The 17,413-nt window shown below is 38.9% G+C and overlaps 1 protein-coding gene across 7 annotated transcripts in view; it reads right to left on the bottom strand.

Moving 5' to 3' along the window:
* PCCA (propionyl-CoA carboxylase subunit alpha) overlaps positions 1-17,413 on the bottom strand; it is a 363,730-nt gene that overhangs the window by 300,008 nt on the left and 46,309 nt on the right. For all 7 annotated transcript variants that reach the window (XM_055542946.1, XM_055542947.1, XM_055542949.1 and 4 more), the window contains exons 5-6: positions 9,419-9,532; positions 7,267-7,320 (exon numbers count right to left, since the gene is read on the bottom strand). In XM_055542946.1, the coding sequence (XP_055398921.1) occupies positions 7,267-7,320; positions 9,419-9,532 (168 nt within the window). The remainder of the gene's footprint in view (positions 1-7,266; positions 7,321-9,418; positions 9,533-17,413) is intronic.

Below are 17,413 nucleotides of genomic sequence, written 5' to 3'. Positions count from 1 at the left end.
CAAGTCCTGCCAACAGTAAGCATAAAAGACATCAGTCTTTCAAATCAAACATTAAGCAACTTGTCCAAGATCACAGAGCTCCGAAGCAGCAGAGTTAAGAATTTTAACTCAGAGTCCAGACAGTGGTAATACCGGCAAGCAAGCAGACAGAAAGGAGAGGGCGGAGGAAAGTGTGAGTATAAAATTCAAACTGTTTTAACCTCAAGCCAAAGGGAGAAAGAAACCTTCCTACTGAAATCACCCCAAGCCCCACAACTCTAAACAAATCTGCCTTAAAGACTCCCTAAAAACCGAAGATTTTTCCTTCTCAGGCATCCAATTTAGAGCATGTCTAGGCCGTGTCATCTTTCCGAAGCTGAATTCTAAGCCAGCATGCTCTCAGCCATGTCCTCAAACATCCCACACACAGTCTGTTATGAAGGACACAGTCACCAGATCTCTCCTCTGAATTCAGGAAGACATTGTTAATTCAACAGAAGATCCCTGAGAGGACACGGACATCCGTGACTATTTTGTAGTTTTTCCCAACTCACTTTACCTGTAACAGCAAATCCAAGCCAAGACAGTTACTTTCACTGATGGCCAAGCTCAGGAGACCAGAAAACCAAAAGATATATTCTGATTTTAGACCTTAACAATGGTACACCAATTAGAGGGGGGAAGGGGCGTCAAAAGAGAAACAGTTTCCACCAACAGTTAAAATAGGTGCCAAAGCAGTCGATTCAAAACAAAACACTAACAGTCCGGTCTAGTTCCAGTTCATCTTAGAAGCAGTTCACAACATTTACTGAGCCTGGGATTAACAAAGACTTTTGTAAGATACTATGCTCTCGTTTTCGGGCTATGTGACATTGGGCAAGGCACTTAATCTGAGATTGTCCTCTTTGATATAAATCATAAGATACCTCACATTGTCACAAAAGAGTAAATAGGAATGTTGCAAGAGTATCTGCATGTAGGTGTTCCACATCTATTCCTAAAAGTCTGGGGGAAGGGAAGAGAATTTCTGTGCCACTTCTCTTCTTGTTAGTATACTGGCTCAGTCGAGTCTGACTCTGGAATCCCCACGGACTGTAGCCCACCAGGTTCCTCTGTCCATGGGATTCCCCAGGTAAGAAAAATGGAGTAGCTAGCCATGCCCTCCTGCAGGGTATCTTCCCAATCCAGGGGTCACACCTGCATTGGCAGGTGGATTCTTAACCACTGAACCACCTGGGGAGCCCCACTTCTCTTCTTAAAAACAAACAAAACCTTACTTCAGCAAATATGAGTGCCCTATATAACAAATTTATAAGCAAATTCTAGCAGGCTAACACAAATGCATGCATGCACTCTAGAAGAATACACATTTGGTAGCAGCAGTGGCCACTAGGGATTTAAACTAGGGGCTGGGGTCAGACATTCACAGATAGAAGAAACCTTCCTTTTCAATGTATACATGTGACTTAAGTTTCTTAAGACTTTACATTCTCAAAACTTTTTTATTTTAGTATAATAAAATCACAGACCTGTGTCCAAAACGGAAATTTCTAATAATGTTAAGAGCAGTCGTGTAGTTAAAATTAGATGTCTATAAAATACAGTGTAGCATTAACCTTTTTAGGCCATGACATACATAATTTAAGTCACACACAAAACATACTTCCATGAGCTACGCAGATCACAACCTATGTAGATAAAATAAGAGTTATAAAACAACTTTGGGCTTTGCAAGGTCTTTGCCTTTTTTTTTTTTCTACTCAAAAAAAAAATTTTTTTTTCAAATATGAGTGAACAGGGCATAAAATGGATTATTTTAAATGCACTCAATATTTTAAGAACAAAAATATTGTTAAACAAAGTTATTGGCAAACTTGCTAACTTTATAATTTTAGTATCAGTTGCCAAGTACTTACTACACACTTCACAATTCCTACACACTGTGGATTACAATCTTGCGACTGAAGACCTATGACCTCGCAAAAGGGTTTCTTCGAATTTCTATCTACACAAGCGGACTGTGTGCTACCTCTGTTATTATAAACTGGGGGAACAGATTTCCGTGTGTTCTGGCTAGATTCCCTACAGGTATTTGGTCTTCAGTGTTTGGCTTCTGACGCTTTTCAACTAAGCAACCATGGTACAGGATTTTTTAAGCTCTATGTGCTTATGCTCATCCCACTGAGGTCAAGTCCTGATTCTGTTCCTTACCAATAGCGTGTGATTGCTGGCCTATCACTGCATCTGAGTCTCAGATTTCTTTTTGTTAAATGGTTGCATGAATTAAATGAAATCATATAGGTCAAGGTGAAAGTATTTTGCAAACTACAGAATCATGCATATGTGTACAGGAATATAATATTATCAGATTATTAATCTCAACAGGAAAAACAACTAAGCTCACAAAATACACATGAAAATAATATCAGATTTCCCCCAAAATGCTAATATTAACTATCTCATTCTCAAAAAATAAATAAATAAATAAAACTCTTCAATAGCTCTCTCTATTGACTACAGTAATAATTACTAACACCTATAATGGATAAGGTGATCTGCCTGGTAATGCCAGACTTTGTGCTAAGTTCGTTATACATGTGGTTTCTAATCTTTACAACAACCCTACAGGGTAGATGTCGCTCTCTTCAGTTTAAAGGAAAAAAATTTGATCTATTTGAAAATCTGCTACTATGAACAACCTTACAATGAACATTTTTAAAGTATATCTTTGTAGGTGAAATTCTTAAGAGTGGAATTATTGAGTCAAAGAATATATAAGCTTTAAATTTTGGTAATCCTAGCAAATTTCTGGAACAAAAAGAAAAGAGGGGGCTGAAAGAATTTACACTCCCATGAACAAGAAGACGCTTCCTGTTCAATTGCCTACACTGGATATTATAGCTATTTTTTAAATGTTTGGTCAATTCAATGGATTTAAAATATCCATCTCACTATTGTTTTTGAAAGTTGTACTCTTTATCTTACTAAACAGTCTCCAACAAAGAAAGACAAAAAATACAATCATCACACCTCAACTGCTTCCCACAGTTCCTCTCTCCACCCTCAATGCTGAGCATTGTAGATAGAATGCACTATCTGTATATATGCATATATACACTTATCTTTTAAATACATGGATAAGACCCATACATGAGACACAAATTATTAAATCTAACATGAATTTCTTATAAAGGTAACTACTGCAACTTATAATGCTGTGCTGCATTAAAATATGATATGATAACATGAAAATATACATATATAAAAAAATGGAAAGATAACAGAAATACCAGGAAATCTTTTCAATGCGTGCTCAATCGCTCGGTCTGACTTTTTGCAACCCCATGGTCTGTAGCCTGCCAGGCTCCTCTGTCCATGGGATTTCCCAGGCAAAAATACTGGAGTGGGTTACCACTTCCTTCTCCAGGGGATCTTCCCTATCCAGAGATGGAACCTGCATCTCTTGCATTGGCAGGCAGATTCTTTACCAACTGCGCCACCTGGGAAGCCCCAGGAAATTGCTTTAAATCTCATTTAATCTTTAAATCACTCTTTCCAGGGGCTGAAACAAGATTTTGTTTAAATTATATGCAGTAAGGATACTCTATAATCTGATCCCACTTCATATAAGTTAAGCATAAAGAATAATTAGCCTTGTAAAAAATATGTATAAAGTTTAGAATGCTTTTGACATTTGATTCATGGTACTTTCTAAAGCAAAAAAAAATTGCATAAATCAGAAAAAAATTTAAGAAATCATTTATTCAAAGTTGTAAACTAAAAACAATATATCAGATGATAAAGCACAAATATCTTTTCTATCAACAAAGTAAATACTATGCTGATTTTGAACAGCAATAAAACAAATACAGAACCAGAAATTAATGGGCGGGGGCCCTCCACATTTGATTAAATTTCAAACGTAAGTCACACTATTACAGTAAAAGGAACTCCACAGTAATTAATCTTAAAAATCTCTTTTCCGTGTTCTGCTCATCTTTCTTGCCAAAGGTTGTCACCAACATAGTAGTCTATCACCACTATCTTGGAAAGCAGATTCTAATACACCCAGTTTGAGATAATAACTATTAGATTTCAATGGCTCATCACTAACCACACAATGTTGATATGCATAACAAAATCAGTAAGCAATTCTATGTCATTCTGCTATTTTTATGGAATTTGGCAGCTATAGCCAGACATTTCAAAAGGAATAATTTAAATGGCACACTTCAATGGGAAAAGTTTTAATGCTAGGAAAATTATATCCCAAGTTAAGAATCTTGCCATGATGTACAAAAAGAGAAGGTTAGTTATCATCAACTACATGTTTTCATGGTGAATAAAAACACACAGCAATACCACTTTCCCATTACAAAACCATCCCTTCTGTCATAGGAGGAAAGTTTTCTTGCAGGTTATTCTATGATTCTTCATCTAATAATATTTCCTGAATCTTTCCATAACATTCATTGAACTTACTACACAGAAATCATTAGGTGATAAAACAAAAGAGAATCAAAGAATGAGAAGACCAAGTTTTTTATTTTAAGAGACTAAAATACAGAAACAATTTTAACATAATAGGGAAGGTGATATAGCAAGTAAGAAATTTTTTTTAAAAAATGTTAATGCTCTAGAAGACAGAGGAAAAAGATTAGTTCTCACCAGAGGGACATGGAAAACTATTCTGGTAGGGGTAACATGAACTGTGCCTTCAAAGAGAGATGGTAGTTGGAAATGTGGAGCGAGGGGACAGGTGGGACCACTGAGGACAGTGGTAAGAAGGATGGGACAGGGAGAACCAGCCATATTTGGGAACAGCGCTCAGTCTGGCTTGGCTGAGGCATAGCATGGATAAAGGAAAATGGAGGAGATAAAAATAGAAAAATAAATGAGAAAGGAGGGTTAGTCATACATTCTATCCTCTTTTCTCTAACATGAAACACCCAATGGCACAATCTTATCCTCATTAACAGAGAGTCTGAACTTCTTCATAACACTTTCCTCCCTGAAGTCATGTGGGTACCTGACGTATTTTTCACAACATGACTGTGAGCTGCTCATGAGCAAGACACACATCTGATGCAATTTTATATCGTTCTTAAATGCCTTGAACATAAGATATCAACTGATCCTTTTTAATGACTGCATAAATGCATGAATGAACTTATTAGCATTTCACTTCTCCCAGACTCAGATACTCATCTCTACTGCTGCTGCTAAGTTGCTTCAGTCGTGTCCAACTCTGTGCGACCCCATAGACAGCACCCCACTAGGCTCCTCTGTCCCTGGGATTCTCCAGGCAAGAATACTGGAGTAGGTTGCCATTTCCTTCTCCAATGCATGAAAGTGAAACATGAAAGTGAAGTCGCTCAGTTGTGCCCAACTCTCAGCGACCCCGTGGTCTGCAGCCTACCAGGCTCCTCTGTCCATGGGATTTTCCAGGCCAAGAGTACTGGAGTGGGTTGCCATTGCCTTCTCTGACTCATCTATACTAGGAGCTGGCAAACTTCTTCTATGAAGGGCCATACCATAAATATTTATTTGCAGGCCATTCAGTCTTTACTACAGCTCTGCAACCCTGCTATTCTAAAGCAGAAGCAGCCACAGACAACTCACCTGTTATCACTGTGAGGCTGTGTGACAATAAAACTTAATTTATAATACAAAAACAGACCGCAGCCGCATTTGGCCTATGGACCATAGTTTAGAGACTCCTCATTCATACAAACTTAAATATGTCATTTGTACAAACATATTTAAAATATATTCAAATCATTTTCTTACATAATGACAGAACCTCAGCCAAAATTTCAAACAAGATAATAAAAAGTGATAAACAGGAAAATGTGGATACACTGCACAAAACCTCGGAGATCTGGACCCTCAGATACCTATACCTCATGTGCCCTCTCCAGACATTTCTTACTATTAGCCATCTTTGTGAGCTCAAGTCACAACTTCTTTAGGCCTTAGTTTTTAATCTGCAAAGTAAATTGGTTGAAACAGATCATTCTGAGCTAGAACTCTATGATCTTTAGATTTGTCCAAATTAAATTTATGAATTTTAAGTGAAAATAGTCAATGCTATGGTTTTTCCAGTCACCATGTAGACCTGTGAGAGCTGGACCATAAAGAAGGCTGACTGCTGAAGAACTGATGCTTTTGGATTGTGGTGCTGGAGAAGACTCTTGAGAGGCCCTTGGACTACAAGGAGATCAAACCAGTCAATCCTAAAGGAAACTGACCCTGAATATTCATTGGAAGGACTGATGCTGAAGCTGACGCTCCAATATTTTGGCCACCTGATGGTGAAGAGCTGACTCACTGGAAAAGACCCTGATGCTGGGAAAGATTGAAGGCAAAGGAGAAGGGAGCAGCAGAAGACAAGATGGCTAGATAGCATTATTGACTCAATGGACATGAATTTGAACAAACTCCAGGAGATAGTGAAGGACAGGGGAGCCCGGCATGCTGTAGTTCATGGGGTCACAGAGTCAGATATGACTTAGCGACTGAACAACAATAACATCTTCAAAATGGTAATTGCATTCATTAAGTAATTTTGACTCAAAAGAACAAAATACAAGCATAATGCAGAAACAAAGTATAATGTACTAAAATATTAAGTTAACTTAATACCTAACTGATCTAAGGAGTTTCTTGAAACATTATTTAATATCCTTCTTTAGTACCCAAAAACTAAGGTTTCAGTACCATCTTGAATGTAGATGTAAATACACTTGGAAAATCAGTTTAATAGCAAATATAGGTTCACAAACCTAGTCAGGATGATGGTATCAGCAGGATACTCAAATCATTAAAAAAAAAAAAAAAAAAAAAAACTTTTCCCACAATAAGGAAGCCGTAATAAGATTTAAAATTAAATGCCATAATAGGCAATAAAAGGGACAAATACCAGAATCTTACTTCTGGCTTCACATTCCTGCTTATGGTACGATAATAAATCACTGGACTCCCTGACATATTTAGCTAAAAGTCTGAAATATTTAATTTTAAAAGTCAAAATCCACACAATGTGTAATAAACTAGGTATCATTCATTATGTGTAATGATGATTTTACAACTTTTCCATATTTTACTCTTCAAATCAAGACTTAAGATTACAGAATAAGTCTTCACTTTTCCCAAACTATTTTCAAAGAATCATTTTTGGGTCAATTAAAAGTTTATAACTCACCACTACTCACATTTACAAAAGCAACACAATCACACTGCTTTCTGAATTATAAGCTAACAGTTTCTCGTTCATTACAAACTTACCAAACGTTTGGCAAATTCTTTGTTTTCTGAGAGAAATCCATAACCTGGATGTACCTTAGAAATGAAAACAAAAAGCACTTTCAGTTTTACCGATTTGCAAAACCTTTATAATAAGCAAAACAAAGAGAACGTTAATGCATTTATTGTTTAGGGCTCTCGAGTAAGGTTACTGGCCTCTCTAACATCCTGAATATCTCTAACTTAGTTTCCGAGTTCAAACCCAAATGCCAAGAAATCACTGGCAGCACGCTGCTTCTGACCTAACCACAGCCAAGGCCGGCTACATACACACCTTCCTGCCAACTTGCACTTGGCTATGCTACTCAACCCCACCCAAACTCCCCCACTTTTCCTGAGACCAACTTTGGTCATAAGCTTGGTGGGTCAAAGAACTATGTTAAAGGAAACCTTTCACAAGATGGAGAAACTCTGAACTCCCCTTCCTTTACAGTACCAGAAAAACTGCTACCTTCCAACACCCTGGCTACTGTATTTTATTCCTGATATTATGAACATACTCAGCCACTACCCAATGATCAGTTTTCATCAAACCTAACTGAAATCAACGTTTGGCTTTACTTTTTCACCATACTCTGGATTTTTCTTCTAATATTTGCCCCTCTTCCCCTCCTCATTCCACTCAGCCAGTGACAACCACTCCATGCTCTCCTCTCTCACAAGCCACACTGCAACAACTTAAATTCTACCATCCTGTTCTAATCAAGTAAATTTGACCAAACATAAATTTAGTCACTCTATTATTAGTATTAAACATATTTCTAAGAAAATAATTCTGCTACATGTCAAATTTCTAAGTGAGCCAATATCATAATCTAATCTAGAAGTATCTATGCATTTGAGATTTCTTTTTTTACCTGAATGTTTATTTTTTTCTCTGCAATTACATGATCAACTTGGTATAAAAGGATAGGATCTTTTTTCCCTCAATTTTAAAGTTTAATCTATTTTTTCAACTTTTTATTTTATTTTGGACCATAGGCAATTAATAATTTTGTGATAGTTTCAGGTGGATAGCAAAGAGATTCAGACATACATATACATGTATCCACTCTCCCACAAACTCCCCTCCCATCCAGGCTGCCACATAAGTATATTCACATCTGAGATTTTTTAAATGTTAAACTAAGCTTTATGAACATGATACAGAGTAATTTACACTACTACATCATATGAGAGGAGTTTCACTCCAACAATTTCATTTTATATAAACATTTAACTAAAGATTGTATCCTGGCAATCTATAGTTTTACTACGAGTTAACACAGTTTTATCTTTATAGGTTAACAAGAGTTTTACCTTCACTAACTCTGCTAATAAATTATAACATCTATAATAAGGGCTCATGAATTCAGTTTTTTCTTCAAACAGGCATCTTAGTAAAAGTTTTTTTTTTCCCCCCAAAAGAAATGTGCCCACTAATTGGAGCACTCCAGGCTAATTGCTGGTATTGGCTGCTTCTATCCAATTTCAGATAACTCTGCAGAGGTTTTCAACGTTATATGTAATTAGTTCTCTGATAAACACACACACACACAGCAACAATATTAATAAAACACTATGGCCAATCAGAAACTTTTTTTCCCCTTGGATTCCACTCCATTCACACAGAATTGGGGATGGGGAGAACTGCCAATTTCTCCATGTAAATCATGTACATTCCATTGACACCAAACCCAAATAATTACCAACTGCAATCTTATTTCTGGAAGTATAAGGAGGCCCAGATAATTTATGAATGATTAAAACAGAATTTAAGACAGGGTCTTTTGGATCCTATTTATAAAACACTTTTTTAAAACTATTATCACGCTGAAAGGGTTAATACTCAAAACTAATTGGGATTTCTTTTTTTTTTTTTTTTCCCTTCTCCTAGCAAATTTGGAAATGAACTGAAACTGCTCCCTGGTGTGAAAGCTGAACCCAACAGCCACCTGCGAGATCAGAGACTAACCCTGCCCAAGGCCACGAAGCCTCTGACTCCCAGTAGCGGATTCGGCCACATTTCACTCATGTGACATGAACTGCAACGGCACTTTCAATCATTCTTTCCTTTTTTTTTTTAAATACAAACTCGAGCGTTCCGCTCACTACATATGGAACAGCTGCGGCAGATGGATTCATTCGGACTCACAGCCTGGGCCCCGGTGCTCCTGGCGGCGCCCACGATGGCGCCCACGTTGAGGTAGCTCTTACTGGTGGGGGCTGGGCCCACGCAGACAGCCTCGTCCGCCATCTTCACGTGAACCTGGGGAGAAATCGCCGCGTTACCAGGGCCTCCCAGCAAAGGAACCGCCTGCATCTGCAAGCTTACCCAGAGCGGCGAACCCGAGGGCATCGCTGTCCTCACCGCTCTCTCTGAATACGCACTGGGAAGCTACAGTGTGGCAAATAAGCTCAGGGGCTGTATGAAGCATGATTTCATTTATTACAAGCCCAACTCACTGTCTAACCCGATCATTTCCACACCAATTTGATTAGGTAAAATCACAGCAAACAATTTTAGCCTCCTATTCATATTCAGTTCATCTCCACATAAATCTTGTATCAAAAACGACCCTGTTACATGTAGCCAGGGTAGCCTAATATACTAATAACAAGCACTCCTGCCCAGTTCTAAGCAAGCTCCCCAGGAAGTGGAGATGATTAGAGGAACTGAGTGAAGGGATGGGGTGAGTGTTCCTGCTCAGCATCAGGTCAGCACCAGGCACAAACTGAAGCTCAGAACTGAAGAGTTCAATACCACCACACACGTGCCAGAAAACCTTGAGAATCGTTTAAACAGTCTTACATGCGATCCTCATCCATTTTAACCTTTCTTCCTAAAAGAACCAATACATGCATTAAGTTCTACATCAACTCCAAATTTAAGAATATGTGCTCCATTTTTAAGACTATTCCCTCCACAGTGTTTCAAACCTATTTTTGCTGAAGAAACGCAAGGCATTCAATATAGAGTAGAGTAAGTTACTTACTTCTGAAAGCAATCTGTTCTTTTAAAATGATGAAAGGGATTCATAATGTTTTTGAAATGGCTTTTCCTAACAGTTTTCCAGGTTAAGGAACTCTGTTTAAATTTATTTTACAAGGCAGTCATTAAAAACTGGAACACATCCATATACCTGGGCATGTATTACCCTCTTCCAAAAAGTCTAAGGTGGAAAATACATTTGGGTATTGCTAAGTTATATTCCCTAGCTGTAAAGTAGTTTTTAAAGAAGCACTTGGTTTTAAATGAGATCAAAAAAAGAAAAAACACCAAAAACAACCCACCCAAGCCATCTTTAAGAAAGTTCAGAGTTATCTTTATCAATTCAATTAAATATTTTCAAACTATGCAAAAAACTGTATGGTGTATTGAAAGGTTAAAAATACTTACTACTCAAGGGATTTATAGATCAGTATCTTAACATCAAATACTCAAATCTTCACAGTTCAGTTTCTCTAATAATATCCGAGGAAAGGCAGATGGGCTCACAAAAGAATCCTAAAGATTCCCAAACTCAAAGCAAGGCTCTCCTGTATGTCTTGCTTACTGCCAACTTCAACTTGCTCTTCTCCCCTCAGACCAGAATGCCCACTCTTCTGCTGCCCTCTGCCCAGGTCAGTCCCTATTAATAGCAATTCAGCTGCTGTAGTTGTGGTTGTGGGTTTTCTCTATAAGAAAGAAACTGAATACTGAACACTCCTTTAAAAAGAATGCCTAAATCAGGTGGGGATAGTTTTTAAAGTTAAATCCACACTTATTCTGTGCCTTTATCTCCCTCCAGGTGCTACTCGATGTTTCAAGTTTCACTTCTACCAGAGTCTTCAGATGAATCTCCTGTGATCTGAGCTTCGATAGTACCTGGTACAAAATTTAACATTTCATCGCCTCCTGCCCAGTAATGTCATTTTGACTGCTTTACAGATTACATCTGTTAAAATTTATACACTCTCCTTTGCCAGATCATAAGGTCCTGCAATGCAGAAGTTGTCTTAAATTCCTTAAAAAAAAAAATCTCTCCCAGCACAGTTTTACTGCTACAAGCTTTTAAATTTATAGATACACTTGAATGACTACTTAACTTTCACTGTTAAGCCATTGTCTTTGAGGTAAAAGGCTATGCTAAATTAAACCTTCTCCAATTTTAGTAATCCATATGGCAACTAAGGATTATATGGTGGGGGGTGGGGGGGTGGGGATGGGATTGAAACATATACACACACATCCATGTATATTGGTATGGCCAAATTTTCTACAATAAATATGCATTAAAAAGGAGGGGAACCCTAATAACATTTTGACTTGTTTACTTTCAGGCTTTTCTCTAAATATAATTCTGTAACCAAACTGCATATATGATGTTGCATCCCTTGTTTTTCAACTATCATCAAAATAGACACTCTTCCTAGATCAGCACAAACTCTTACATGTAAACATACTGAGAATCTAGCTCAAAGCCTAACATGTTTTAGCAGATCATTAATATTGTTTGAATAAACATTCAAATAAATACATCAAAAGCAGGTCAAAACTGCCTATGGACTTTACAAAGAAAAGCAAAACATGCTGTTTCTAAGGGGTTGGTCGGTTTCTTCTATTTCTCAGAAACAAGTCTTGCTTTAAGGTAGAAGCATATACTAGCATCTCAAGTCCACAGTCTGGCACAGGCTCAGTACTAGCAAAACTACGTGGTGAAACCATTTGAGAGAGGAAAAAACACTAGGAACATTCTGCTGCCTTAGTGCCCAAGGAGATATTTATGAGCCAACCAGGAAAGAACAGTTTAAAACACTTTCAAAACCCAATTTCAATTTGGTTGCTACTGTTCTAAATGACTAAAGTGATTTCTTTGGCTTAATAATATTCATACAAAGTGAAAGTCACTCAGTCGTGTCTGACTCTTTGCGACCCCATGGACTACACTGTCTGTGGAACTCTCCAGGCCAGGATACTGGAGTGGGTAGCTGTTCCCTTCTCCAGCATATCTTCCCAACCCAGAGATTGAACCCAGGTCTCCCAAATTGCAGGCGTTTTCTTTACCAGCTGAGCCACAAGGGAAGCCCAAGAATATCAGAGTGGGTAGCCTATCCCTTCTCCAGCAGATCTTCCCAACCCAGGAATCGAACCAAGGTCTTCCGCGTTGCAGGTGGATTCTTCACCAGCTGAGCTACTAGGGAAGCCCATGATATTAATACAAAACAAACTGCATTCAAGCAGTGCAGACTCTCCTCTCAAGAATGACTTAGCAGCATCACCCACACTGACTAGATGTATTTATGTCTTAAAAATGTCAATACCCTGAAAAAATATAAATTTCATTTTTATATTTCAATAGTAAAATGAAAATATAACAATAATGGAAAACTGAAACTGAACTAGTGAATTAACCAGGATATTGCTGACAGCAAGTTTCAAATAGAAAATCAGATTTTAAGTACTAAGTCAAGGAGTTAGTCTTCACAAACTTTTCCAATAGAAAAGTTTCCAAATGGGGTTTTATTTATTTTAAAGATTATTAGTTTCCTCCTCAAGCATTAGTTTTTATATAGGTAAAGAATCTGCCTGCAAGACAGGAGATCCGGGTTCAATCCCTGAGTTGGGAAGATGCCCTAGAAAAGGGAATGTCCACCCACTCCAGTATTCTTGCCTGGAGAATTCCATTCAGAGCAGTCTGATGGGCTACAGTCCATGGGGTCGCAAAGAGTCAAGACACCATTTGACGACTAACACTTGGAAATTTTTTGATTCTTTAAATAGGGGGAAATTACTTGTATCAGCCTTTTATTTTAGGCCAAATAACAATCTAGCAGAAGAAGGATGTGTTTTTAAATTTATGGGACTGAAAAAATCATCTTCCTTATTGACTTTTTGTTTAAATAATTAAATGCTTGGCCATAGATAGGTTAAAAATTATGTCTGAATTTTAAGACTTTGAGTTAATGGAAATTTTCGTATTAGTCCATTAGATGCCTGAGACATGATGAAAAGATAACTCAGCTTGGGCCCTAATCTTATCAAATAAATTGCACCTAAGGTGAAAAGGAGACTAAAAAAAATAGACTAGATCAGCTCTATCTACGGAAAGAAAGCTTTGAAATATTAAACCAAACTAGTAGAGAATGAGAAAGCTAAGGAAGACAAGCAGTGCTAAAGATGTTTCTTCCCCACAAACATAGAGGACAGACTTGGAGACAGTGGGGCAAGGACAGGGCGAGACGAACGGAGAGAGCGGCGTGGATCAGATAAGCACATCACCACGGGGAAACCAGAGCCGGGGGAAGCCACTGTGCGACGCAGGAAGCTCAGCCCGGCGCACAGCCAACGGGGGCTGACGAGGTCTCCAGGGACTGACAGCAGTGGCAGGCCACGGCCTTCACAGCCTGCAGGGGCTCAGAGAGCGGATGGCACAGAGAGCTGGTGAGCGCGGGGGCCCCACGCTAAACTAGAAGAATGTGGCCATGGTGAGAAAGGCAGCAAGGTAGGGAAGTGGGGCTGGGAGAGGCAGCCTGACCTGCTCTTGTCTTCAAACACCCAACCCAAGGCAGAGGTCAAGGAAGCTCAGGAGATACACTCCATCCCACTGCTGGGCATACACACCAAGGCAACCAGAACTGAAGAGACACGTGTACCCCAGTGTTCATCGCAGCACTGTTTATGATAGCCAGGATGTGGAAGCAACCTAGATGTCCATCAGCAGATGAATGGATAAGAAAGCTGTGGTACATATACACATGGAATATTACTCAGCCATTAAAAAGAATACATTTGAATCAGTTCTGATGAGGTGGATGATACTGGAGCCTATTATACAGAGTGAAGTAAGCCAGAAAGAAAAACACCAATACAGTATACTAATGCATATATATGGAATTTAGAAAGATCATAACAATAACCCTATATGCGAGACAGACAAAGAGACACAGATGTATAGAACAGTCTTTTGGACTCTGTGGGAGAAGGCAAGGGTGGGATGATCTGAGAAAATAGCATTGAAACATGTATATTATCATATGTGGAACAGATCGCCAGGTTTGACGCATGAGACAGGTGCTCAGGGCTGGTGCACTGGGATGACCCTGAGGGATGGGATAGGGAGGGAAGTGGGAGGGGGGTTCAGAATGGGGAACACATGTACACCCATGGCTGATTTATATCAGTGCATGGCAAAAACCACTACAATATTGTAAAGTAATTAGCCTCCAACCAAAATAAATAAATTAAAATTTTTAAAAATTGAAATAAAAAAAAAGAGATACACTCCACAGATGTCAGTCTCCTGAAGACTGATCCATAAGGAAAAAGTCTGATAAAATTAATCAAAATTTAAAACTTTTGTTCTTCAAAGACACTATTAATAACAATGTGATTCCACTTCCCACCCAACAGGATATCTATAATCAAAAAGATAATGACAAACATTGGTGAGAATGAGGAGAAACTTGAACCCACATACTCCGCTAGTGGGAATGTAAAATGGTACAGCTGCTTTGAAAAACAGTCTGTTAGTACCTAAAAAGTATAGTTATCAAATGACCCAGCAATTCCACTCCTAAGCATACACACCCAAGAGAAATGATAATATATGCCCATTCAAACACATGTACACAATTGTTCATAACATGCTTATTCATAGTATCAAAAACTGGAAGCCACCCAAATGGCCAGCAGATGGTAAATAGACAAAGCAAAATGTATTTGATTCATATAGTAGAGTATTACTTGGCCAAAAAAAGGGCCACAAACTGATAAATGTAGTAACATAAATCTCAAAAAATCCAAAACTGGGATAGGAGTACGTCAAGGCTGTATATTGTCACCTGGCTTATTTAACTTATATGCAGAGTACATCATGCAAACTGCTGGCTGGATAAACCACAAGCTGGAATCAAGACTGCTGGGAGAAATAACAACCTTGGATATGCAGATGATACCACTCTAATGTCAGAAAGTGAAGAGGAACTAAAGAAGCTCTTGATGAAGGTGAAAGAGGAGAGTGGAAAAGCTGGCTTAAAACTGAACATTCAAAAAACTAATATCATGGCATCTGGTCCCATCACTTTATGGCAAATAGATGTGAAAAAGCTGGAAACAGTGGCAGATTTTATTTTCTTGGGCTCAAAAAAATCACTGCAGATGGTGAATGGAGCCATGAAATTAAAAGACACTCGCTCCGTGGACAAAAAGCTATGACAAACCTCAACAGCATATTAAAAAGCAGAGACATCACTTTGTTGACACAGGTCTGTATAGTCAAAGCTATGGTTTTTCAGTCATCTGCGGATGTGAGAGTTGGACCATAAAAAAGGTTGAGCGCCGAAGAAGTGATGCCTTTCAATTGCAGTGCTGGAGAAGACTCTTGAGAGTTCCTGAGACAACAAGAAGATTAAACCAGTCCATCCTAAAGGAAATTAACCCTGAATATTCACTGGAAATACTGATGCTGGAAGCTGAAGTTCCACTACTTTGGCCACGTGATGCAAAGAGCCAACTCATTGGAGGAAACCCTGATGCTGGGAAAGATTGAGGGCAGGAGAAAGAAGGGGGCGACAGAGGATGAGATGGTTGGATGGCATCACCGACTCAATGGACATGGGTTTGAACACACTCTGGGAGACAGTGAAGGACAGGGAAGCCGGGTGCACTGCAGTCCACAGGGTCGCAAAGAGTCAGACGTGACTTAGCGGCTGAACAACAACCACAAAAACATTATTCTACCTGAAAAAGCCAGACACAAAAGGCCCACTATTAAATAATTCGATGTATCTGAAAATTTTTAGAAAATGCAACACTATAGACAAAGTGTATCAGTGGCTACCGAGGTGAAGATGGCAACAAGAGTGACTGCAGATGGACACAAAGAGGTCTTTCCGGGTGATGGCTACCTTCTAAAACTGGACAGTGGTGCAAGTTGCACAAGTCTAAAAAGTACACCATGATTCAATAAAATTGTTAAATAAAATCAGGAAATTTCATATAAAAATATTTTAAATCCACTGTGCTGTGAGGTCTAATGAGATACTCCTGGTACACAGCACAGTGCTATATGCTATTAATTTTTGATTAATGACTAACCAATAAAGAGAAAGTTAAGATTCACCTGACAAAGAAGATTCCTGAGATAGAAGCCAACTGAGAAGGGCATTCCAGGAGTACAAACACTGTACCAGATGCATGGAGGCCTGAGAGGGAATGAAAATGGTACGGAAGTAATAAGCATCAAAGCAGAAGGGACCAGTGCTGTGTGCTCCAGACAGGCCAGAGAAGGTAGGAACTCAGAATAGCTACTGGATCCAATGAACCAGATCTCTGGCAACTTTGGGGACTTACTCAAACAACAGAAATAGAAGCCAGACGTCCCTCAGTTGAAGAGCAAATGGGAGGCAAGAAAAGAAAGGCAAGCCGAAGATGACTAGTCTTTCATGTATGTGTTGCTGCTGCTGCTAAGTTGCTTCAGTCATGTCCGACTCCCAGTGACCCCATGGACTGCAGCCCACCAGGCCCCTCTGTCCATGGGATTTTCCAGGCATGAGTACTGGAGTGGGGTGCCATTGCCTCATGTATGTGGCTTACCCGTAATGCCAGGGAATGTTGGGGATGCAAGAGGATCTTACCTTCTTCTCTCTGTAACTGTTGGTAAGATGCAGTACACACACAAGGTATTCAATAAAACTTCTTCACTGCAGCTTGATAGAGCTTTTCAGGGAGATGTCCTCACAGAAATACCTAACAGATGTGAGTGTGTGTGCGCAGGCTCACAAACCTGACTAGAAGCCCCTAAGATCAGCAGCCAAACACACGGCTGTGAAGACAAAAGACAACCTGGAAAGAGACTCTACAAAATTTATAGAGATTCAATGGGAAAAGTTCGGGAAATAGAAGGTGGTGATGGTTTGTAGCAGTGTAAACACACAATGCCACTGAGCTGTACAATTAAAAATACAGTGATAAACTTTATGTAATTTTACAGTCTTTTAAAAAACTATGTAGATTCATCACAACTTACAGGCTATCACTGACAAGCAATTGTGAAAAAAATGTAGTTTCAGAACTTATATAGTCTGCTACACACACACACACGTGCACGCGTGTGCACACACATGCTGCAGTTCACAGGTCGAAAACAGTTGGACACAACTTAGCGAC

The sequence above is a fragment of the Bubalus kerabau genome, chromosome 12 (assembly GCF_029407905.1).
Source record: "Bubalus kerabau isolate K-KA32 ecotype Philippines breed swamp buffalo chromosome 12, PCC_UOA_SB_1v2, whole genome shotgun sequence".
NCBI lineage: Eukaryota > Metazoa > Chordata > Mammalia > Artiodactyla > Bovidae > Bubalus > Bubalus kerabau.
The sequence above is the reverse complement of the archived record's forward strand: the minus strand, read 5'-3'. Positions and strand labels throughout refer to the sequence as shown.